General features: G+C 40.0%; 3 protein-coding genes across 4 annotated transcripts; 1 reads left to right on the top strand and 2 right to left on the bottom strand.

Moving 5' to 3' along the window:
* Positions 1-413: 413 nt before the first annotated feature.
* On the bottom strand, positions 414-6,792 carry LOC148076428 (uncharacterized). Its single transcript, XM_087793176.1, has 15 exons — positions 6,774-6,792; positions 6,604-6,699; positions 6,351-6,518; positions 5,678-5,720; positions 5,455-5,613; positions 4,566-4,683; positions 4,450-4,500; positions 4,297-4,374; positions 4,175-4,231; positions 4,044-4,103; positions 2,977-3,032; positions 2,831-2,918; positions 2,635-2,784; positions 1,365-1,444; positions 414-1,122 (listed from the first exon to the last, which is right to left on the bottom strand). Exons 1-15 carry the CDS (start codon positions 6,790-6,792, stop codon positions 414-416), a joined length of 1,932 nt encoding a protein of 643 aa, XP_087649302.1.
* Positions 6,793-8,135: 1,343 nt separating this feature from the next.
* On the top strand, positions 8,136-17,827 carry ctr9 (CTR9 component of Paf1/RNA polymerase II complex). Of its 2 annotated transcripts, none has more exons than XM_087793697.1 (23): positions 8,136-8,269; positions 8,988-9,086; positions 9,248-9,487; positions 9,563-9,680; positions 9,761-9,850; positions 10,443-10,699; positions 10,771-10,878; positions 11,224-11,460; positions 11,542-11,760; positions 11,824-12,007; positions 12,074-12,162; positions 13,425-13,610; positions 13,669-13,756; positions 13,819-13,967; positions 14,026-14,142; positions 14,209-14,354; positions 14,421-14,492; positions 15,584-15,719; positions 15,802-15,948; positions 16,799-16,947; positions 17,013-17,100; positions 17,162-17,274; positions 17,335-17,827. In XM_087793697.1, exons 1-23 carry the CDS (start codon positions 8,225-8,227, stop codon positions 17,690-17,692), a joined length of 3,435 nt encoding a protein of 1,144 aa, XP_087649823.1. In that variant the 5' UTR covers positions 8,136-8,224; the 3' UTR covers positions 17,693-17,827. The 2 variants fall into 2 exon arrangements, with proteins under 2 accessions (XP_087649823.1, XP_087649825.1); XM_087793699.1 differs by having other exon boundaries at positions 10,771-10,882; positions 11,228-11,460.
* A 1,271-nt stretch (positions 17,828-19,098) lies between these two features.
* eif4g2a (eukaryotic translation initiation factor 4, gamma 2a) lies at positions 19,099-24,463 on the bottom strand. The gene is made up of 20 exons (XM_087793175.1): positions 24,327-24,463; positions 24,154-24,210; positions 23,773-23,889; positions 23,598-23,700; positions 23,394-23,522; positions 23,264-23,330; positions 23,037-23,188; positions 22,838-22,948; positions 22,592-22,774; positions 22,300-22,438; positions 22,063-22,226; positions 21,881-21,988; positions 21,719-21,814; positions 21,539-21,643; positions 21,253-21,468; positions 20,920-21,175; positions 20,657-20,861; positions 20,385-20,593; positions 20,202-20,323; positions 19,099-20,130 (listed from the first exon to the last, which is right to left on the bottom strand). Exons 1-20 carry the CDS (start codon positions 24,461-24,463, stop codon positions 20,065-20,067), a joined length of 2,742 nt encoding a protein of 913 aa, XP_087649301.1. The 3' UTR covers positions 19,099-20,064.
* Positions 24,464-25,088: the final 625 nt, after the last annotated feature.

Genomic DNA, 25,088 nt, shown 5'->3' with positions numbered 1-25,088 from the left:
ACATTTGATGGGACTGATTGATCCAGGAAGACAAACACTGAGATAATTTAGATTCATTGACGTGTTAAGAATGATAACAAAACACTATTGCAATGACACTCATACTTCCTGGTAAACATACATTTTGTTTGAGGCGTAACTTAGACGCTAAAGGATTTTGGCCCCTTGTGTTATTGAGTTTGAAACCCCTGATCTACACAAATAAAATAAAAAACAACTAACATTGTAATAATAGTTATAATGAATCATATTTGTTGTGCCCTTTTTAATAATTAAAAAGTAAATGATATTAAATTAGTGAAGTTGCACAAACTGAAATGATCAATATTTAAAATATTATCGATTCCAAAAATGTGTTATGGAATTAAATAATAAATGATCAAGATGACTTTTTCCTTCTCACACCGGGGACTTCAGTCACTGACCTGGGTCGGGGGGTTCTCTGTGATCTGGGCCTCCAGACGACTCAGCTGCTGGTCAGTGTTGGCAGCTCGGCCCAGAGCGGCCTTCACCTTCTCCGTGATTCTCTCCATCCTGGCCCGGACCTGGTTGACCCTTTGCTCGCTCTCCCTCACCAGCTCTGCCGTCTCCAGGGCGCCGCTGACCATGGCCTCCATCCTCCTGAGGTTCCCCAGAAGTTTGTCCGTGGTGGTGTCGACTTTCAGCTGCTGCTCCTCTCCAACTGTGTCCTCCTCCGTCTCCACCGCAGCATCCCTCTGACCCTTCGCCGGCTTCTCGGAAGCTTCTTCGGCTTCTTCTCGCTCTGTGTTGGTTTCTTTGTTCACCAGAACTTTACTCGTGGACTCAGCGACGCACTCCTGTGCAGATTTGAGGGCGGCTTGCAGGCTGCAGACCTGCTGTCTCATATCAGAGATGGTCTGCTCTGCTTGCTGGAGTTTGGTCGCTTCTAAGGGATCGGGGTTCTGTTGCGGGTCTCGAACCCGTGATCTAGCTCCGTCGGTGCTGAAGGCTTTCCACCAGTTCACCACGGCCGCCTTCTTGGTATGCTTCATCTGAGGCTGGTTCCCGGGCTGGACTTGGTTTTGCTCGATTTTCAAACGCTCCTCCACCTTGTCGGCTTTCTCCTCCCACGCACACTTTTGAAGCTCAAGTTCCTGAAGTCTGAAACCACCACCAGAGCTTTGTAAACAATGTCTTTAAAGTCCTGCTGCAGGTACAGAGAGACACTAAAACTGCACTTATCCTCCGCGGACACACACTGGATGGTGCACGTTGCATAATGGAGGTGCCCAATAAATACTCTGTCAAGACCAGACGCCCGCTTTACTAGCAGGAGGAAGCTTCTCAGGACAAACTAACATCACTCTGCTACCATAAGAGGAGAAAAGGACATCAGAACATACACATTGACCAGCTGCTGCTTGATGCTGGCCTGGTGCTGGTGCGGGAAAGACCTCTCCTGTGTATCCACGGGACCAGCATCCTGCGTGAGGAGAACCAGGACTGAGATCCAGACACTAATGAAAACAGATTTCCATATGGAAGTATATCAGTGCCATCAGAATAAAGGGGTTTATTAGCAAGAATCTGGCGATACGTGTCATAATACAGGGGAACAATAACGCAATATTTTGTGATAAAACTACAGGGATATATTTGTAGTATTGTCGAGTACTTGACTCTGGTGTTGAAGGAGTTACAGACCACATGACTCTTGACAAAGTCGTAACTACTTTTATTTGTTTTGAAATCAAAATATGTCGAAACATCAGCTGAAATCAACTGTATCCTCTCGTCCTCAGTCATGGACAGGATCTCGCAGGATTTTATTGTTCCTTTAGCTGCGGAGGTAATGACGTAATGACTGCTGCCATCTAGTGGCCGGGAGTTTAATTGCAATACAAAAAATTAACAAATGATGCGAATATTTGAATGTTGACTGTCAATAGAAAAACTGAACAATTGTATTTTACAAACAGTTTTTAAAATATATAAACCATAAACCATTTAAAAAAAATTGAAACAGTGCTATCTAGATTATATTACAGAACAGTATTGTGTAAAAAACGAAACGATATATATATTGGTGTATTTTTTGTAATGTTTCTTACACCCCTAAACAGTATTTAATTTTGTTTATAGTTTAATAGTTGAATTTAATATCTCATATGTTCACAATTTAATGGTGATGTTGAAATGTTTTTTAAGCCCTTGCATATTTTAAAGAATTTAATTCAAAATTTCGATATTAAAATGATTGAAATTAGTTGTTCTTTTTAAAGATAATTTGAATATTTTCAATATGACTGTATTTTACGCGTATAGTTTGATATTCTAATTCCAATAATAAAAATGCTTTCTCAAATTATTTTTTTTAAGGCCATGAATTAAATGATATATATATTTGGAATAAGAATATCAGAATACATTTTTAAAAATTATAATGAATAATTATACAATTATTCAAATTTAGTAAATACATTATATGAAAAAAACAAAACTTTCAATAAAAAAAATATTTAATTAAAACAAATCCAACAAATCCATGTTTAAATGATCAAATTACATTTTTCAGTAACATAATTTAACACTAAAAAACAGCAACATTTAAATAAATAAGTAGTATCAACAATCTTCTGATGTCACTGATTTACTTCCATATCTTCAACTCACAAAGACTCTCTCGGAACTCTTCGTTTGTAGCTGAGCTTTCTCTGCTGATCTGATTCTGAGGATGATGCTGCGGATGTCGTCCGTGTGCGAGTGGTTGGACGGGAGAGTGACGTCATCCAGCGTTTTGTGATGCTGCGGCAGAAGACACACCTGTCAATCATCGACTTCAACGTGTCGAACTCAAGAAGGTTTTCACCTGCTGGACGTCCTGGATCTCGCTCTGCAGAGAGCGGAGGTTCGGCGGCTCGCGTCCACTCTGAGGCCTGACGCAGAATCTGTCGTACCTGTGGACATTTGACTTCAGGTGTGATTCTTAGAGTCACAGTTGAGTCACATGTGTACCTCAGAAGAATTTGGTGAGAATGTTCTTGTAACCGCATCAGCTCTGACTGCAGGCCCTGTCACACACAGACAAATCATTAATTAATATTTTATTATTTTAATCTCATTTTATTTTTAAATAGGTCTCTTGAACTCAAACTAACTATCAACCAAAAAATTATTCCAACTTTGTGCCTGAACTGTCATCAGCCAATAACCACCCCGCGACTTGGGGAAATAAACCTCGCTGCTGTAATATATTGATTCACCGGTAGATGTCAGTGTTTCGCTGCATTACTTTTTGCTCGTTACCATCAAAATGGTCGCCCAGCGAGCTGAAGCCATGTCTGACTGTAACTGGTACATTTTGTTCTGGTTAACAAATACAGTGAAATGGTTCGTTTTTTTTTTCTTATTTTCAACCGGATTATATTATTTTTCTCTGCTTCCTCATCTGTTCGAGTTTTTTTTTAATTTTATTATTTATTAACTCACACAAAACATTCAATTGTGTAACCAAGTAATACAATATTTAGTAAAATATGAAAGAAAACGACAATCAGATTTTAAAAATAAATAAAATACAAATATATATGTACCATGTGGTTTTTGCTATTTTAACATTTGTTTTTTTCAGAATGAAAAACATTTTATTCCCAGTGTTGTAAACACAACATTTTTTGGTGTCAGTACAGAACAAAAAAAAAATTAAATAAGATAACACAAAATAAACAATAGAAAACCAATGGATTAGGTTTCATATTTAATAAATCTGAGTAATATTTGCTGAATCTTTAAAAACGTTGCGAAATATAGCTGCTAAATGAGCAAAAAAAGCTTTATTTTTACATTCAGAGTAGTATACATTTAAGTGGAGACTTTGAATTTAATTGAGGAGAGTTTTTTCTTTCGTAAACATAAATTAGACTCTGCTTGAGATAGATTTAGGTGAATTAATTCACAAGCGTCAAGAATAGAAGGTTGGCGTATTCACTGCAGATACAAAACAGTTATGATAAACAAGTACTGATTTAAGTTACTTGCTTTTACATTAAACCTCATTATATAATGACAATGTGTTTACCAACCTCAATGATGTTGTAGTTTTCCGCATGAGAACTTTTCATCTTGTCCATGAGCATATCTTTCTGTGTGGAAACATGACGGAGATCATTCAAAAAAGCAAACTTTTAAAATGGAATCTCATCTATTTACTCACCTTTGTGACTTCTCTGTCGCTCAGACTCAACATGACCAGAGTTTCTTGAAGTTCGGCCTGTGAATTCCAACAGAGTCAAAGTCTTATTAATGATGAAACCATCAAATGTTTGTTTTTCTTACCCTCAGGTCTACTTTTATTTGACGCAGTTTCTTCACGCTCTCTTCAGAACACGATCTCTCATAGAGGAGCTTTTCATTCTGAAAGTTTTTGCAGAATCCATGTTACTTTTTTCAAACGTTCAATTTGACATATTTGAAAATCCTTTTAAGTACCTTTTCTTCAAGGCTTCTTATATGAGCTTTTAGCTTCTCAACCTCCGTGCTCTGAGAGATAAAAGCAAGATTAACTTCAGCTTTTCATCATTGAGTTAAAAGAGAGATTTGCTCACCAGTTTTGTGCACGATGTCTGAGTGCGACTATTTCTCTCCTGGGCCTCGATTAAAGAATGACGCGACTCTTCCAGTTCTTCTGTCACAGTTCTCGCTCGAACTGCTGCTCTTTGTGCACTTATCAGTACAAATCATTACAAAAAGATCCTCTTTGTACGTTACGCCAAAAATCACATAGTTGTTAACATCATTTTCCAGCATATTATATATATCTATTTTAATCTCCTGCTGGTCCTACAGAAATTTCAACAATTTAAATCATGTGTCAAGTTTATTTAACTTGATTTTTCAAAACCACAATGAATAATGAAACCATTCATCTTCTTGCGTCATTATTTTCAAAAAATTGTCAACACATTCTGGGGGAAAAAAATCAACTTTGATTGATACTAAATAATAAATACATTTAAGAAAATAAATACAACTTTACCTTGCAGGAGGAATATCATTTAAGCTTCAAATTAAGTTGAAATTTAAACTATTTAATGTCAAATTAAGTATTTCTCAGTTAACAAATATTGCTGTTTACACACATTCTGTCCTGAAATATTGCCCCTGGGGGCCAAATGCAGCCCTTAGACTCTATTGACCCCTAGTGGTCAGAGTAACAACTATAAACTTGATCAAGTATAAATGACTCCTTTCTACACTTTAATGTACAAACATTGATTTTCTTCATCTCATTTCTTCATCTTCATTCTTTATTTTATTAAAGTTTTCCTACCATTTATTTTTCATCATCACTTCTTTTGATAGGTTTGACGGTGCCTAAGGGAATTCAACTGCCCAGCCCTGCTGTCTTAAAAACGACTTAATTGGCTGAATCTTGTCCAAATATGATCCTTTTAAGAATAATAGAGAGGTCAAAAAAGAAGTTTAAATTGTTACCTGGCTAGTTTTGCTCGCAGCTCAGTGACCTCCAGGGTCAACTGCAGGTTGGAATCTTCACACTGGGCGAGTGTCTTCAACAGAGTGTTGTTCTGTTCGCTCAGTTTGCGCTGCGCCAGCTTCAGCTCAGACACCGTACCCGACAGGTCGTCACCGAAACTGAGGCCAAATGAAAAAGAAACTTAAGGTTTAAAGAGTCAAAACTAACGGTTAAATGACTTACCAGGTGCAGAGTCGACCTTCTGAAGGCGGCGAGTTCTCCAGGCCTTAAGATGGAGAAATTCAGAATTTAGATATAGTTCAACTCGGAAGAGTTTTTTTTCTCAAATATTAAAAGGAAATCACCATTCAGTTGAACTTCAGAGGATTTTGGAAAAGACGTGTCACCGCTATTCCTGCTGCGTAGGTCACCACTTCTACAGGTTTGTTCAGGCGAGATGAAACAAAGAGACAGAAGCGTTATGGGGATTATATGACAGGTATGTCTAAAGAGACAATCCAGGGGTCACTTTTGACCCTCAAGTACATTATAACATATTGACAAGATCATGAGTCAAAGGAAAAAACAACAAAGTGAAGCTGCGAATGGTCTAAAGCACGAAAAATATTTTTGAGACCGTTTGTAAAAAGGTTCTTAATTTTGTGTTGAAGTCAATTATGATATAGATGCTTTATATTTCGAACTTATCAATGTGATAACATGTCTGTTAATTTGAACTTGTGACCCTCTTCCAACAACATTTGAACACCCTTGTAATATCACTCTGTTCCGAAGGAGCTCTCCAGAGGGATTGATAAAGTCTTTCTAATCTAATAAAAAGAACCAGCTACTGTTTCAAATGATTGATAATGTGTTACAAGCTGTAGTCAGACGCCATCGTACCCTTCCTGGCTACAGTGGGAAATCCACTCCCTTATTGTTGAGTGAAACTTCTCTCTGCTGACAGCCGAGTCCTCGTAGTCCGGATCAAGAAGAAGCTGAAGAGCCGTCAGCCTGTCCCGGTCTGGACTTTCTCCCATCATGGTTTCCAGATATTTTATAATTGATGAAGCAGTAACCTCTCCTGTTTAAAAAAGAAAAAAAAGCATCAAGAACATTCCTTTCTTTATTCCATGTAACTACTCAGAGCGTGAATGAACTGTCTGTACCTGCGCCAGGCAGCTTGCAGGCGTTATACATGATCTCAAGAAGTTCGTGATCTGAGACTCCACCTGTGTTTTTAGAGTCCTCAGACGTCGCAAACACTTTGAAAAAACACAGACATTTACCAAGCAGTTGCAACGATCTGAAAAATATTTGTTGTCCCAATGGCACTCACCATCGTTACTTTTAGACATGATTATTCTTTTTACAGGAATCCTTGAAGACAAAAGATAAAAAACATGAATAATAAGACTGTTTCTACTTTATTATTCTAATGATCATTTTTTTCTTGATTATCAAATGATCTCTGCATATTATAGTATAGCCAGTTTATCATACTTAATGAATATACTGTAGAGAGAATTGTTCCATTTTAAGTCTCCTACCTTAAATTAAGATCGATCAGAAACACATTACAATTCTACATGGTTTGTGTTTCCAATTATGTTCTGTTCTGGAAAAAAAACAAATACATTTTGTGTTGAAGACAATTCAAGATGCTCTAATGGAAATGGATGGAAATGGTTCTAACAAATCTAACATATAATAAACTAAAATCAATGTAATAATACAGATAAATTCTTACTTCTCAAGCCTGCTGTTCGTCCCGTTGGAATGAAATGGCGTACATTTTAAATCAGTTGCTGAAGAGCTTTATCTGATGGAACACATTAAGCCTTCAAGATGGTGTTGTTGGTTTTAACTGCTTGACATCAAAACCAGATGACAGTCCTTCTTCCCCGTCGCCCCTCCTCACCCTCCTCAGCCTCCTCACCTTCCTCACCCTCCTCACCCTCCTCAGCCTCCTCAGCCTCCTCACCCTCCTCACCCTCCTCACCCTCCTCAGCCTCCTCCTGACACAGTTATGGAACACAGACATACTACAATCATTTAATTATGTAATGAATCACATCATTTAACTGCAAAGCAAAACAAATCTAACAATTACATAAAATAAATAGAAACAGTGTAATAAAATAAACGTTTGAATTAAATTGTTTTCTTTAATTATTTAAGAAAAAGAACACAACATTAAATTAATTTAATCTGAAATTAATCCTCATTAGATTCAAACAAATAGGGCGGTCACTTCTTCACCTTAAAAAAACATACATATCCTCCAATAACATCCATCAATCCTTTAAAATGTTAAATAATTATGCAGTCTGTCCCTGCACACTAAGAATAAAAGTAAAAAAAAATTTTATTTCTATCTAAAGCAACCAATTATTCCATTATAAAACTTACCTAAAACCTATTTTCTGCTCTTTAAACTGAAGTATGTTGCTAAAGCTAATAGGTACATATTTAAAAGCCCTGAAAACTCGTTTTACTATTAACACGAGTCTCAAAATGTAATAGGAAACCATGCACATAATTGCGTTATTAAAAATCTCAATTTATCATTTATATTATTCTTATTTAGACACAATTTACTCCTGAAAATCTTCCCTGGTTCTTCAACACTCATGTCGAGCAGGGACTATATTCAAAAGAGACCGTGTTTCCGCCCGGACCGTAATTTGGAAACACCTTGTGTGTTTGTTTCATGTCGGTCGCATGAAACAACTACCGAACGTTTGGCGAAGAATCGAAACTAACTAGTGGATTTATCGCTCCACAGACATGTCTCGGGGGTCGATTGAGATCCCCTTGCGGGACACAGATGAGGTAAGACTCCTTAAAAAACCAAGCGCGGACTATGATGCTAGCTAATGTTGATTAGCCGATGCTAACAGACGCTACGTGAAGGCGATCCGTGCAAAAAATCTGTTCTTAAACTTTTGAATCGTGATCGAAATACATTTACACCTACTTTTATTTTTGAATATACAGAAGGATTAGCTGAAGCGATTTAAAAATAACGGGCAACAAACTTAGTTAAAATTGACATCTCAAACTTTATTACTCTATTTTTTTCGTTTGTTTGTTTTGAATCTGCTTTGAAATATTAATTCTTGTTCCGATCTGCGAAAACTTACTTCCTGAAGGTTACAGTTTTATCAAGAGCACATTATAATAAAGTTTTTATTTTATTTTATTTAGTTACGTTATTGCAATATCTTCATTAGCTTTTGACAATCCAGTAATCTGATCTACTTTAGTCTTCATGTGGACGTAAAAATATGAGATTTTAACAAACAAATACATGTTCTGCAGCTACTTAACTGCTTGTTTGCCAAAGTTAAAATCTTAGTTGGGGGAAAAAAAATTATCAATATACAATATTGAGTTGTTTTTTAAATGGAAATTTAATTTACAATCCAGTCCTTTTAGATTGTATTTTGGCAAAAGTATATTTACTGAATGGAACTTGAGATGCATTGATGCATTGAAATGTTTTTTTTAACATGTGAAGCATCCTAACTTGTTCATCTTTATCTTGTAGGTCATTGAGCTTGACTTCGATCAGCTGCCAGAAGGAGATGAAGTCATCAGTATTCTGAAGCAGGAACACACTCAACTGCACATCTGGATAGCCTTGGCTGTAAGTGATGTTTTTCCCCAAAAAAATGTGAACAACTGCATTTTAAAATGAATTAAACATGTATACTTTTTCACATTCATTTGTATGAATTTATCTTTGAGATGTGATGAAAAGCATGATTCCTGCTAAGAACTATTTCCCTTTTTTTCTCTTCCTCTCAGTTGGAGTATTACAAGCAGGGAAAAACAGAAGATTTTGTCAAACTGTTAGAGGCAGCTCGGATCGATGGGAACCTGGACTACAGAGACCACGAGAAAGACCAGATGACTTGCCTGGACACATTAGCAGCGTATTATGTCCAGCAAGCGCGTAAAGAGAAGAACAAAGATGCCAAGAAAGAACTCATCACGCAGGCGACGCTGCTCTACACAATGGCAGACAAGATCATCATGTATGATCAGGTAAGCATCGCGCCAACGTACTTGCTTATTAAAAAATAGTTTGGATCTAAAAATAACATTATTTCTCTCATTCAGAACCACTTGTTGGGAAGAGCCTGTTTTTGCCTCCTTGAAGGAGATAAAATGGACCAGGCCGATGCTCAATTCCACTTTGTCCTCAACCAGTCGACCAATAACATACCGGCTTTGCTAGGTGCGTAGATAATATAAGTGTACACCAAAACCACCATTCAAAATAACATATTTAAAAAATAACAATGCTCTGTTCAACAGGTAAGGCCTGCATCTCCTTCAATAAAAAGGATTACAGAGGAGCGCTGGCGTATTACAAGAAGGCTCTGCGAACAAACCCCGGCTGTCCCGGTAAGTATTTTATTTAAAAAACTCTTTTAAAAAAAATGGCAATATGAACAACAGAGGTGGGCAATTTAATTATATACTCTAACTGTTGTGAGGCACCATCAAGTCCAAATAGATGAGCAAAGAGCCAAAATATGATGGAAAACACAAAAATAAAATAAAGCTCAACATTAAATTAACCCATATATGCCAGTAAAATATTTAATAAACCTTTCATATAAAATAAAATGAAATGATTGTTTTTCTAAATAAATTAAATTTGAGTATTAACTCTCAATGAGTTAGAAAAATACTCAAAAAATGACAACAAAAAGAAGGAAAAAAGAAACTTGAGAAAATAATATTTTGAGTTAATACAGTAATAGACACAGACATTTAATTGTTAGCTGTAAGAAATATGTGCTACGTGTTCTACTCTGACCTCATTAGGGCCACAGAAATACAATCAAAAGATGAAGGATTTCCTTTTCCCCTGTTTGATTTACGATGAACATGATAACATTTTTTAACGACTCAAAACAAATAGATTTCCGATTAAATGGAAAAGGATTATTTATTTGATTACTTGATTTATTTATTTATTTTTGTTGTTCAGCCGAGGTCCGGCTCGGGATGGGTCACTGTTTCGTGAAACTCAACAAGCTGGAAAAGGCTCGACTGGCCTTCGGTCGAGCCCTGGAACTCAACTCCAAGTGTGTGGGAGCGCTGGTGGGTTTGGCGGTTCTGGAGCTCAACAACAAAGAAGCGGATTCCATCAAGAACGGAGTTCAGCTTCTGTCGCGAGCCTACACTATCGATCCAAGCAACCCCATGGTGCTGAACCACCTGGCCAACCATTTCTTCTTCAAAAAGGTAGCCGTTTTAAGATTTTTATTAGATGATGATTGTCTGACAAAAGCTTCTTCTTCTTCCTCTTCTGTCAGGACTACAGCAAGGTGCAACACTTGGCCCTCCATGCCTTCCACAACACGGAGGTGGAGGCCATGCAGGCGGAGAGTTGCTACCAGTTGGCTCGATCCTTCCATGTGCAGGCAAGTTCCCCATGATGACTTTTCTTTGACTTTCATTTTTTTATTTTGAGGTAAAAAGTTGATTCAAAATTCAATATTCACCCTTTAACACACAATGTTGGTCGCTTGTTTGATGGGGAAAAGTAGTGACCATTGAATGTTTCTTGATTCATTTAACAATATTTATTTGAAAACATTGCATATGTGATGCCATCCATCTCAACAACCTTCTCAGTAAAAGTGACCTGAAAAGCTCCTATACTGCTTTGCCGCCCAGCCAAATGTGACCTGCGACATGACTGTGTAACAGTCTGAGTGAGACATGTTTCCTCATCATCTCGTCTCTTGTTTTTTTTAATCCAATAGGAAGACTACGACCAGGCCTTCCAGTATTACTACCAAGCCACTCAGTTTGCCTCGTCCACCTTCGTGTTGCCCTTCTTCGGCCTCGGTCAGATGTACGTTTATCGCAGGGACAAGGAGAACGCCGCCCAGTGTTTTGAGAAAGTTCTGAAGGCGTACCCCAACAATTATGAAACCATGAAAATCCTGGGGTCTCTCTACGCGACGTCCGACGATCAAGAGAAGAGAGATATAGCGAAGGTACGAACCATGCCTGGGTTGTTTTATTTCTACATTTTGAGGTCAGTATCAGTCAATTAAATGTTATTGTTTGCCTTTCAGGGTCATTTGAAAAAGGTCACAGAGCAGTACCCAGATGATGTGGAGGCCTGGATCGAGTTGGCTCAGATCCTGGAGCAGACGGACATCCAAGGCGCTCTGTCGGCCTACGGCACAGCCACGCGGATCCTGCAGGAGAAGGTCCAGGCCGACGTTCCACCCGAGATCCTCAACAATCTGGGAGCTCTTCACTTCCGACTGGGCAACCTGGGCGAGGCCAAGGTAGCCACCGCTCGTCATTTTCGATGAATTACTCCCGTCGTTCATTGTTCTTTCCCTCGACAGAAATACTTTTTAGCGTCACTGGAACGCGCCAAAGCGGAAGGAGAACACGACGAACACTACTATAACGCCATCTCTGTGACCACCTCCTACAATCTGGCTCGTCTGTACGAGGCCATGTGCGAGTTCCACGAAGCTGAGAAGCTCTACAAGAACATCCTGAGAGAACATCCCAACTACGTGGACTGTAAGTGTATACATGCATTTATAACAAAATAACAGTCTCTAAATACTTTAATTCAAATTCCTCCAGGTTATCTGCGCCTCGGGGCCATGGCTCGTGACAAAGGGAACTTCTATGAAGCTTCAGACTGGTTTAAAGAAGCCTTGCAGATCAACCAGGTAACATAATCTCAACGAATACATTCGTGTTTAGTTTCATATTTTCAGTTTTTCTTAATGAGCATCATCTCAGTATCGTTTTTTTTCCTCAATGATATTGCCCTAAATCTATCTTATCTATAAAACCTATACGTTTTACCAAAAAGCTCAATAGAACAGCAGGTGGCAGTAGTGATGTGGAACTCTTGTACACAAGCATAAAGTGATGAATCAAAACATCACCAACATTCACTCCTATTATATACATTTCTTGATAAACTTTTCTGAATTTGAGTAAAGTTTATTTATTTTCCCAGTGATTAGGAGATTTCCTAATGAGAAACAATGTCACAATAATCTTTTTTGTTATAAGTTATAATTTTTCAAAGTGCTAACTACACAGTTACTGTACAACTACACAAGCGCTAACTAAACATACATTCAACAAGTAATATTCAATTACTTTTTCAATGTTCTCTTTTCACGTATTTCTTATTTAACAATAAATCATTAATGATACAAGAACACAATAATGGGTATATATAATAACGGGCACCGTCAGAATATTAAATGGATGAATTTTTACTAATTGAATTCTCTAATTTGTATTTTAAATTTCTTTTAATTTCTATTATAAATAATTAATTTGACAAAGTTGAATTTTTATATTTCAAAATATTTGTGTTGGAGTAGAATATGAAACTCTTGAAAACATGAATCTATTTTGAAAATACTTTTTTAAGACAATTATTTAACAAAATGAATTCCTTTCAATATAGAAGTGAATTAATTCAATTACTCGATAAAACTAATTCAACATTTACTTATAGAAATTATTTAATTGGATTATTTAAATGCTTAAAACATTTCCATGTAAAGTTTCCACATTTAAAATGTTAAAAAGAACCAGGCCTTTGGTTAGGATGAAGGTCAATAATACATACATGTGTATGTAATAGAGACAGTTCTAGCTACTACTTTAATAACAGTTGTAAACCAACTTAATATTTAACTTAAACAATCATGCAAAAATGTGCGCTTTTGTATTATTTATATTATTAAATTGTATTTTTCATAAATGCAAATGTTTTAATATAACATGTGTGTATGTTTATCTTTTTTGTGAACTTCTGTGACGACTCAAATTTCAAGGTTTATCTTGTATCTCAGTCAGTAAAATAAATCACACAACTTTATTTGAAACATATCAGCGTAATGTCTCAGTGAACTTCAGTTTCTCTAACCATCCTAACTAAACAAATGCTCCCCGCCGTGTTCTCCAGGATCATCCGGACGCCTGGTCCCTCATCGGAAACCTTCACTTGGCCAAACAAGAATGGGGTCCCGGGCAGAAGAAGTTCGAGCGCATCCTGAAGCAGCCGTCCACTCAGAACGACACCTACTCCATGCTGGCTCTGGGTAACGTGTGGCTGCAGACGCTCCATCAGCCCACCAGAGACCGAGAGAAGGTTCGTGACGAGGGAAGGCGACCAGGAGGACGAGAAGTCACGCTCTTGTTTTATGCAGGAAAAGCGGCATCAGGACCGAGCTCTGGCCATTTACAAGCAAGTCCTGAGGAACGACTCCAAGAACCTCTACGCTGCCAACGGAATAGGTGAGTGTTAGACTTGGATTTTGTCTTCTGACTGGTTCGTCTTACGATCTTCGTGCTTGCAGGCGCCGTCCTCGCCCACAAGGGCTACTTCAGAGAGGCTCGCGACGTGTTCGCTCAGGTCCGAGAGGCGACGGCCGACATCAGCGACGTGTGGCTGAACCTGGCGCACATCTACGTGGAGCAGAAACAGTACATCAGCGCCGTGCAGATGGTGAGTTCCTCTACTGGGACGTCGCACGTTCTGTGGACTCACGATGTGGATCTTGTAGTACGAGAACTGCCTGAAGAAGTTCTACAAGCACCAGAACACGGAGGTGCTGCTGTACCTGGCCAGAGCGCTCTTCAAATGTGGGAAGCTGCAGGAGTGCAAGCAGATGCTGCTCAAGGTCTGTTCGGAGCATGTTTTTAAGAATGTTTTATTTGACTGACGTGTTGTTGTTGTTGTCGTGAAGGCCCGACACGTGGCGCCCAGCGACACCGTGTTGATGTTCAACGTGGCCCTGGTGCTGCAGCGTCTGGCCACTCTGGTGCTCAAGGACGAGAAGAGCAACTTGAAGGCTGTGCTGAGCGCCGTGAAGGAGCTGGAGCTGGCTCACAGGTGAGGATGACGCGCCGGAGCGACTCTTTTCTTCCTCGCTGAACCATCGTCTTTCTTCCGCCGCAGATACTTCAGCTACCTCAGCAAAGCTGGAGACAAGATGCGCTTCGATCTCGCTCTCGCCGCCTCTGAAGCCCGGTCAGTGGGATCCAAACACATTTGTGCAATGATGAGATTGAATTATTCTTTACTGCGATCATTGTGCCACGAGTTGCTTTCATTCTGACCTGGGATTCAAACTATAGCCTGAGAAAATCTGTTTAGTATTTCCAGTTTTAGGTTTTGGAATCTCTTTTTATGTCGTGTCGCACAGATTTTAATATCAAATTCTGCATTAAGAAATGCACTCCGTCAGCACCTGATGAGAAAGGGAGGCTCCTCTAAATGTACTATAATGGGTGTGAGGAAGACTAGAGATGAATCTAGACTCGTGTCCAGAGAGTTTTAACCATTTAAAAATGTATTACAAAGTTTACAGTCGATGAGATGCCTTGACCACATTTTTTTTAAATCAAATTGAAGAACTGGTGACTAAGAAATGTAGCACAAAAGTCAGAAAAGAATTATGTAAAAAATACTTTTTAGAGGAAAAAAAACCTTCGAATTTGATCTCAATCCGTGTTGGTTAGTTATTAATTTTTTGACAATTTATCTACGGTTTATTGTTTTTGATTGAGATATTTATTGACCACAGTACAATGTTTGAAGATACATAGACACACCTGCTGCCAAAGGGATAAAAACACAAAAACACTTATTTCCATTGTGGTCCTTTTATGTGAGAGTATGCGTGTGTCTGTGAGTATCTGCAAGTACATGTGTATAATGTTGTTGTTGTTTATTGTTTATTGTCTGGCATGACAGTTTAGATCACATTTCATCATAGTTCACATATTATAACGTGAGAAGTTAGTTTCTTTAATTTGACTTTGTTTTCTAATCAGTTTAATGTGTTTAAAGAACTCTATTTTTTTTTAGTAAAAGCAATAATTAATTATATTAGTCATTTTAGTAATAATAATAATGTTTTTGTGATGATGAAACTAATTTTTTCATCACATTTTTACAAAATCTATATCAGTGTTTTCTGAAATATAGTCGACCTCTATGGCGATCAACAAAAGAACACGACACAGAGGTAGAGGTTGTGTAAAAAAAGTCAGACCCTGACTCTGACATGCTGCAATGACGCTTCTAACTCTGACACGTGGTGCATTGTGGGATTCCAGGCAGTGCTCTGACCTCCTGAGTCAGGCTCAGTACCACGTGGCGCGAGCCAGGAAGCAGGACGAAGAGGAGAAGGAGCTCCGGGCCAAACAAGAGCAGGAGAGAGACATCCTGAGGCAGCAGATGAAGAAGGAGCAGGTCAAACCTTCAATGGCTTTTCTTGAAAACTGAAATGCAACGCTCTCTGTCGGGACTCTGATTCTCATTCATGGTTTTGCAGGAGGATAAGCGAAGCAAGGTAGAAGAAGAGCAGAAGAAGCTCCTGGAGCAGAGAGCGCTGTTCCTGGAGAAAACCAAGGACCTGCTCAACTTCGCCGAGGAAAGAGAAATGGCCAGAGAGAAGAAGAAGGGAGGAGGAGGAGGACGGGTAAGTTCTCGAGTTCTTCATCAGATCAAGTGAAACGCACTACGGGTGTGAGGAAATATATTTTTATTCACGATACTGTGTCGTTATTCAATAGCATTACCTAGATATTTAAAATAATCTATATTTTTGCGCTGATAAAATTGTGTGTGTGGAGTATGAAGGAGGACAAATCACACCACAAGATTCAACAGCACTTACTTTATTAAACATCTAAAGACGCATCACGACAAATACGAGCAGATCGAAGAAACAAGACGCAAAAAAAGTTAACTTTGCTGTTCTGTAGAGACGAGAGAAACTTTCAGTCGACATCAACAACAAATGTTCTCATTAGTGTCATAAAGCCGTTAAATGCTTTACTAAGTTACTTTTAAATCGTGTCAAATAAGATCAAATTAGCTATTTCTTCAAAAACTAAAGGATAAAATAACTTTGAATTTAAGTAAATTGTTATTTCAAATATTTAACGTCAGCTTTATTTTGGCTTTAAACCCTAGTTTTAAGTTAGAAAATGTAATACTGACAGATGCTGAATATTGCCTGTTGCTCCAGGTAGTTTGAGATGTTAATGCGTTTCATTGTTTATTGTTAATGTAAGTTTACATTTTTTTTAATATTATGAGAAGCACTTTCCTACAAACACTTTCACATTTGATTAGAGAAAGTATTTCCTAATTTCTTTGCTGTAACAGGCAGAAAAAGTCTTCTTTAAAAGAAACGTCATCGATATATTGTTTCTTCGCAATATTATCTTATCACACATGTATCATGATATGCATCATATCGGCAGATTCTTGTCAATACACAGCCCTAAAACTTCTGTAAACGTTGAATACTTTGGTTCTCACAGCGTAAGAAAGGCGGCGACATGGACGAGTTCGTCAACGACGACTCGGACGAAGACCTGCCGGTCAGGAAGAAGAAGAAGAGGAGAGGCGGCAGCGGCAGCGAGCAGGAGGAGGAGGGAGGAGAGAAGACGCAGCGCAAGAAGAGAAAGAAGTTTGTGTTGGAAATCGATGGCGGCGTCGGGATCAGGACTCAAACCTGGATCTTGTTTTTCTCAGGGTCGTCAGAGACGGCAGCGACGACGAGGAAGGAGGTTCACGACCCAAGAAGCAGCGCAAACCGAAGGATCGCAGGAGGATAGAAAAGGTTTGGACTTGTTTTTTACTGAATTTTAACATCGACTTGAATTAAATATTTTCATTTCCAGTCCCAGCCGGAGCGCATGCCCCCGTCCCTCAAAGGGAAGATCAAGTCTAAGGCCATCATCTCGTCCTCCGAAGACTCCTCCGACGAGGACGGCTTAAAAATAGCCGAAGACCGGTACGACTCCGACGGGTTTCATCGTCACGTTCTTACATTAAATCAACGTTTCCTCACCAGGAACCAGAGGGACAGCGGGTCCGGCTCGGACGACGGAGGCGGACACACCAAGCGCATCGCGTCCGACAGCGACTCCGACGCCGGTCGGAACCGCTCGGCCAGCGAGGCGGGGGGCAGCCCACGCCGCCGCTCGGCGGGCTCGGACGACTCCGGCAGCGACCGCCCGGCCAAGAGGAGGATTCAGCGCCAGTCGGACTCGGAGCAGTCGGACAACGAGAGCAAGAAGAGCAGGTCGGGATCGGAGGACGGGTCCCCGCCCGGGTCGCCAGCGCCGGCCTCGGACGCAGGCTCGGGATCGCCGCGCCGCTCCGATAACGGATCAGAACCGGCGGGTTCCAACAACGATGACAGCGATTAAATTTTTTTTTATTTCTCGTGTCTCTGTGTCGAGAGATTGTCAGTCATGATCGTTTATGTCTCTTTGGATGATTTGGTGTCAAAGGTTCGACCTAATGCTGGTTTAATGCTTCAATAAAGATCCTGACAAGTCTGACTTTTTAATTTGTAGATATTCTGTTTGCATCTTTTTTATTAAACTGTAGCGACAATTTCAGACTTCCATTCATTTTTCTGAAGGCCACATTTCAAAATAAGATTAATGCAAAAGTATACTGAAAAACGAGTTGTAATTTAGTTGATTTGTTAAACAATTAGGAAATAATTGTGTATTGGAAAGAATCTGTTGACGATAAGATCTAGTGATACTGTAGTAACAAGGATATATTTGTAGTATTGTCGAGTACTTGACTCTGGTGTTGAAGAATTTACAGACCACATGACTCTTGATGAAGTCGTAAATGTTTTCATTTGTTTTAAAACCAAAATGTGTCCAAACATCAGCTCTAAATGAGTCGACTGTATCCTCTCGTCCTCAGTCGTTTCTGGGATCTTGCAAAATACTTATTAAAATATTAACCATAAAATAACTCATAAGAAATACTTGACTCTGGTGTTGCAGACCACATGACTAGGTTGAAATTACTTTTGTTTTGAAAATAAAATCGGCGTTTAGAAGTTATTTAGAAGCTGCTGCAGTCGACCGTATCCTCTCGTCCTCAGTCAACACTGGGGTCTTGAGGGATTCCGTTGGTTGTTAAGCTGCGAAGGATGTAATGACGCATGTCATCTAGCGGCCAGAACTTTAATCACAGCACAAAAAAAATTAACAAATTCCATGAATATTTCCATGTTAATTATAAATGTAAAATACCAAATTATTTCATACACAATGTATTGAATCATAAACCATTAAAGAACAATGGTGGAAAATATATGGTTTGAAGCAACAACAAAAAATAAAGGACATTGCAGTCAAAATATCCACAGTATCGTGAAAAAAAAAGCTATAGAAGTAAAATGATACAATCCTGACTGGCAAACCTTTGAATAATTGTCAAAATTGGGAGAATATAAATTAATCTGATTTAATTAGATCAGATGTCCTTATGCAGTTTACTTTTTTGAACAGCTTCTAAACAGGTTTACACACTAAAACCAGATTAGGGAATTTGTACTGGCAGGAAAACTAATATTGCAAATATTGAAGACAAATACACATCTTTTCAATAGCAACCTTCAGGGCTACTAGCTTTACTTTTAAAGAAACGAGTCGGCTACTGAACAGAACACTAAAGTATGTCCAAGACTAAAGGTCCATGTGTTCCCTGAAGGCAGCATGGTTTGGGTCAGGGGTAAAAAAAAAAAAAAAAGCCATGACACGTTTAAAAAAAAAAAGGAAAAAAAAAAAGATTCTGACACCAGAAGTCGCATTAAATGAACCATAAGTTTAATTAAGTTTTTGATCTGCAGCTACTCACACATACACACTTCAAAAACTTGACATTACATCAACACATAAAAAAAAAAAAGGAAAAAAAAAGAAAAATGTTACCAAACCATACATTCTGTGTAAATTCTTGATGATAAAAAATACCTTTTTTTTTTAAAATACCTGACGAATTCAGCAAACCGACAAAAGTGAGGACATGAAACTTTGGCTGTCGACTCGATAAAAACCAGACATTCAAGTATAGTCAGAGATACATTAGAGGTATATCCATTTGAATTGATAAATTAAAGGCCACAGAGATTCATTCCACAGCAAAAAAAAAAAAAAAAAAAAAAAATTATAGAGGAAATGAAGGATCCATACTCAACAATTTAAAAAGAGGGGGAAACATTTTGCACAGAACAGAATCCCAGATGAGAAAAAAAAAATGTCAGTTTCCGATTTCCCACAAAAATGATCTGGTACAAGCTGCACCGTTTTAAAAACCTCCGAATAGTCTGAGAGTGAACGAGTTAAAAATTGCACGACTGCACTTGGATGTTGTCTCAAAAATGAAGAATGTATTTCATATTGCAGTGAGTGATTTAGCAAAGTGCATCAAAAACTGATTAAGGATAAAAAGTATTTTTGCATTTAACTTAAAGGATTTCATCGTTTGTAAACCGTTAGTTACAACCAGACCCGCTCAAGGTGTAGGAGCGGGTCTGGCGAGAAATGAAAAAGAAAAAACTACAGACGACCAAAACCACAGTAGATTGACGATTATACTTAGCAGATCTGATGGGAGAAGGTAGATCTAAAAAACATAAATATAAGCCCAAATTGACGATAAGCATCGTAGTGGAATCGACTGTAACAGTGGTGGAGAAACACAGAAACTACAAAAAGGGTTTAAAAATATATCGTTTCTTGCATCAATGTGGTTCTGGACCAGATGGGCCTCAATAATCCTCTTCCTCAGACTCTTCCTCCTCGGCCGTCTCCAGCCAGGTCAGCCACTGGTTCACCTGCAGAAGAGACTCGTGTTTAGACATCAACTCTGTGGAGGCTTCAATGGCGTCACGAGCGCTCGTCTAACCTGAAACAACGCTTTTCCTTTCCCGGGATACTCTTGGGTCACGTCTTCTTTCCAGGACAGGAAGGCTTCTTCCTCGATGATTTCCATGTCGTAGTAGTGAACGAAGTAGCGCAGCATCATCCCTGGAAGTCACGTCACGTTTTAATTCACGTCGACATCTCACCCTGGTGGGTGGTTTCCTACCTTTGGGGAAGTGTTTGGAGTTGCAGTGGACCTGCAGCGCGTACAGAGCCTCCACCTGCAGGTCGATGTGGTCGTGCAGGAACTTCTGCATCACGGGTTTGAAGGACAGCAGCAGCTGGTTCTCGTCGTCCTGCTGTTCCTTGGTGGGAGACGCAAACTGCTCCTCGTCGTCGTCCGGGTTAATCTCATAGGCAATGAACTGCAGGAAACTGAGAAGATCCCATGCATTATTCATGTGTCTTAGAACACGAGTCATGAGCGGAGGGTCTTACCTGGTTGTGAGGATGTTGACAAATCCTTTGTCCGTGTGGAGCTTCGGGGAGATGTTGTCTTTGATCCACTTGTAGATGGACTGAGGAGACGGATCCACCTTGATCTGCTTCAGGAGCTCCTTCTCCAGCTTCATCAGCGGGAACAAGAAGGAGAGACCCTTCCCCTCCAGGATCTCCAGCATCTTGTCCTTGTTCTGATCCATTTCTAAAAACACAGGCCGAGCGTTAAACGGCGTCTACGACTCGCGCCAGATGGAACTCACCAGGCAGCATCTTGAGCATGTTGACTTTGCTCTGCTGGAATATGTCCGTCAGCCACTCGCGGTCCTTCAGCTTGGCCATCTGCTGCAGGCACAGCAGGAACAGAGGGAAGTGGGCTCCGTTCTCCAGCTGGTGGGCCAAGTCTGCGATGCTGATCAGGTCCGCGACCGCGGCCCGAGCCGCAAACTGAGCCAGGTAGGATTTCACCAGTGGGATTTCTTCTTCGATCTTAGGGCAGTCAAGCACACTGAGAAAGGCCTGGACACAAAAAAAAAAAAACAATGATTAGATCAAATCATATTTCCTTCGAGCCGCTTCACTTTCTACCATCTCACCTGCAGAACGTTCTCGCTGCTGACCACAGAATCTCTGGAAAGTTCGTAGATGAGAGTCGACACTTGTTCTTTGTCGTCGTCGGAGCGGTCCAGAGAGTAAACCACCATCTTGTTCAGCATCTCAGACAGGAAGTGTTTGGGGGCCCTCATCTCCTTCACGGCGGCCAAGGCGTCGTTGGCGTTCCCGCCGGTCAAGAACTCGGACAGCAGTTTCTCCTGCAAGCACAGCTTCATGAACATCCGTGCAGAACCGGTGGTTGTCGGGCGCGTGTTCGACGCAACGTACCGTCATCTTGATCAACTCTTCCTTGGTAGGCGGCGCCTTCTTGATGGACTTGGCAGGTTTCTCCTGGATGGGAGGAGGGTTGGTTTTGAGGCCCAGCTGTGGTGCCTGAAATCAAATCAGAAACTTGTAATAAAGTCCAGTTTTCATCGTCGTTTCGAGCTCAGTAACAGGATGACTCACCTGTCCCAGGGGTGTCGACATCATGGTCATCTGTGGAGCCAGCTTTGGCATTTGTTTCTTGTTCAGGAGGAAAGACTGTGCTGGTCTCAGACTGATCTGCTTGTGAACGGAGAAGTTAATAAATCTAATAATTGATTAAATACACTTTAAGAGTCAAAATACCTCGTCAGCGTTCATCTTTCCCTTCTTGGAGAAGCGAGGAGCCATGTCCTTCCCCTGCATCTGGACCGAGATGTTCTGCTTGTGGTTGAACACGGGTGATCCCTGGCCCTGAAGCAAGACCAATAAAAACAGCAATGAAGCAAACGATCCCCACGTGTGAACCAGAGTTTGAGAAATCATACCTGGCTCGGCTTAATATAAGGCTTGTTTCCCGCGTCGTACTGCGGCTGGTGCGATCCATTACCGTTACCCATGTGACCGTTGTACATCGGGTTTGCACGGTGGCGACCCATGGTGGGAGAGTAGTGATCCTGAATGACTCCTGGTCCGGTGCCAATGCCGATCCCTGGAAATAAAAAAAGGTACGTTAATTGGACTGAGTCGTAAAAAAGAAAAGAGGTTCAGAATAGTGAACGTACCTGGCATTTGACCAAACATATCAGCCAAACCACCGATTGTTTCTTTGTCAAACTTCATCCTTGGTGGCATGAAGGTGTTCTCCATGAAAAACTCATTCCTCATTCCATTATTAGGATGAGGAATAAAAACACCAATGTCCTGCAAGATTAAAGAATGGCGTTACTGGAAGGTAGATTCATAATTAAGCAAGTTTATTTGGTCCAACACATTCAAAACTTCAACCACAGTCAGATACGAGTCAAAAGTTTAAAAAAAAGACAGTTAATATAAGGTGTTTAATAAGAAACAAACCTTAACTGCATCTTGGCGGACTTGACTGATTGTCCTGGGACCGTTGTCCACGTAGGCTTTGCGAGGCGCCCAGTGCTCCGCCCGGAGCTCCACTGTGTTCTGCAGCAGGAAGCGGATTCTTGCTGGAAGCTCCTTGTTGGTGGTCAAGGCCTTCATGCGACTAAAGTACTGATCCATTAGAGACTGGTGGAGGCAAACACAGATGATTAGATAAAAGGCTTCTGGTCACATGTTTATCCAACTCACCTTTGCCTTGTCATGGTCCAGTTTAGGTCCCACAGTTTTCATTATTTGACAAAGGCATTCAAGGTCTTCACCCATATCCTTGAGCTGGACCTTTTTCTTTTTCTCCAAGAGCTTGAGATTTAAAAAAACAAACAAAAAAAAAGTTAGCAACTCAACTTTGAATCCAAAATATAATCTAGTTAAAGTTTAAGTAACTCACTGTTTTGATGCACCGATGAAGGATAGACTCGTGAATGAGGTGGAGTTTTCCAAGTTCCCCAATGAATTTGATGTTGCCCAACATCTTAAGCTTTGCAATGCCACGCTGTTCTTCCTCCTCGGGCGTGAGTGGGATGTCGTTTTTTTCAAAGACTGGAGAAAGGTAAACAACTTCAGCAACACCTCAAAGCCAAGACAGTGCAGACTTTTCAGATACAAGTTACCCACCTTCGACATTTCGGGCACGATTCTCAAACTCATCTTGAAGCTTAGAGATCAACAGTCTTCGGAAGGTCTGAAGGAAAATAAATTGTTAAAACCCATGTAAACGATTTGAAGAAAAGTACTCTTTTCTCACAGTGTTTTGCTTTTGTGATGATGGAGTTTCACTGGAGTCTTCAAAGTTGGGTGCATCCTCTGATAAGCGTAGACATAGTTGGGCATACAACTGGCTGTACTTGGGCTCTTCGAGGGCTTTGTCAACAATCTGCAACAAAAAAGAAAAAAAATGGATGAGACACTGCAATCAACCTGACAAGAGATGTAAACCCACTGAACGCACCAGTAAAATTGTTCCTTTCAAGACAATTTTTGAGTCCACACCCACATTGAGAAGCTCCAGGCAAAGCTTGTCAAATTTATCAGGGGTCAGCTTGTTGAGTATGCTGGAGAAGATGTTGAAAGTCATTTATTTTGGACAACAACGCGACAGTTACCGGGCCAACCAGAAAACCTACCCTCTCACTTTCCGGAAGATTGGGTCATGTTGTCCTTTTTCGTTCGCATCTCGTCTAGTGTGTCGAGAAGGTTCCCATCTCTGAACGCTAGAACCTGGGGTCTTCCCCAGGGACTCGCTAGCAAAAAAAGGGAAACAACCGAGGTCAATAAAAAGTATTGCCGAACACGTCACACCTCTTTAATGGCCATAATGCCTTTTGCACAACATATGATTAAACAATCAATAATACATAGCTTTAAACACATAAAACAATAAAAATCCCATTATTCGTGCTTATTTTTAACCTTTTTTCACTTGCGTCATCTTTTGTTTATACATTACACATAATTTAAAAAAATGTACCCTGAAATCATGTCAATACAACAAGAAAAAAATTCACCTGTTGCAGACAGTCTTGGGATAGTGCTGAGCAGCACCCCCGCCTTCTCCCCCTACACTGAGATACAAAAGCAAATGCGTTTACACTTACCCCAAAAAAAAATATTATCAAGCGCTATGTTTTGGGGGAGCAGGGGTGGTCTAGTAAATAAGAGTAGGGTTCTTATTGAATACCTGAAACGAGAAGGACCCCCTGGTGCGACGACACTCTCCACTTTGGCGGCTTGGCAACGAATATTAGGAAAGAATAATGTTCCGGGAAGTGAGACGGAGAGAAAGCGACCTGGAAGAAGAGACGAGGCATGAGTCATCGGGTTGTTTAATGGCTGAACAATTGAAGCAAATTCACAAAAAACGGTAACTAGGAAACTAGCCCTAGGATCCTGTTCTGTCGCGCATAAAAATAATAATGGTTTATGGATCTCTCTTGAGATTTAAATAACGCTTTATTTACACAGTGACAGCAAGTTCAACACGACATGTGATCGGAGAAGAAAAACTTTTGACGTGTTTACTCGATAAGATCGCACCATGTAAGACCTAAATCCAGGTGACCCAGATAGGGCTTCGACATGAGACCTGGCGAACATGTGCCTGGGCCGAGATTTGGCTGAAAAACACGCTCGATCGCGGGGAAAAAGGGCCTAACAGTGGCGACATTACAACAGTTTAAATAAAAACGTAGCCAACTCAAAATGGTCGCGGCTGAATTTCGATTTTTTTGGTTAAAAATGTTACTCGTTATTATAAGAAGGAGTAATTTATACGAGGGATTTTGACAATATTATACGTGAAATGTCGGCGCCACGTCGATGTAGTGAGTCGACTGGCATAAAAGATGTGTAGTTGGCGATGACAAAAGCAAACAAAGAGGTAAAAATTGTATCAGCTGGTTTTACGAGGCCTTTGTTAGAAAACCGGAAGCGGAGACACAAC

Source organism: Callionymus lyra, chromosome 6 (genome assembly GCF_982586985.1).
Source record: "Callionymus lyra chromosome 6, fCalLyr1.hap1.1, whole genome shotgun sequence".
Classification (NCBI taxonomy): domain Eukaryota; kingdom Metazoa; phylum Chordata; class Actinopteri; order Syngnathiformes; family Callionymidae; genus Callionymus; species Callionymus lyra.
Note: the sequence above shows the minus strand (reverse complement) of the source record. Positions and strands in the feature narration are given on the sequence as shown.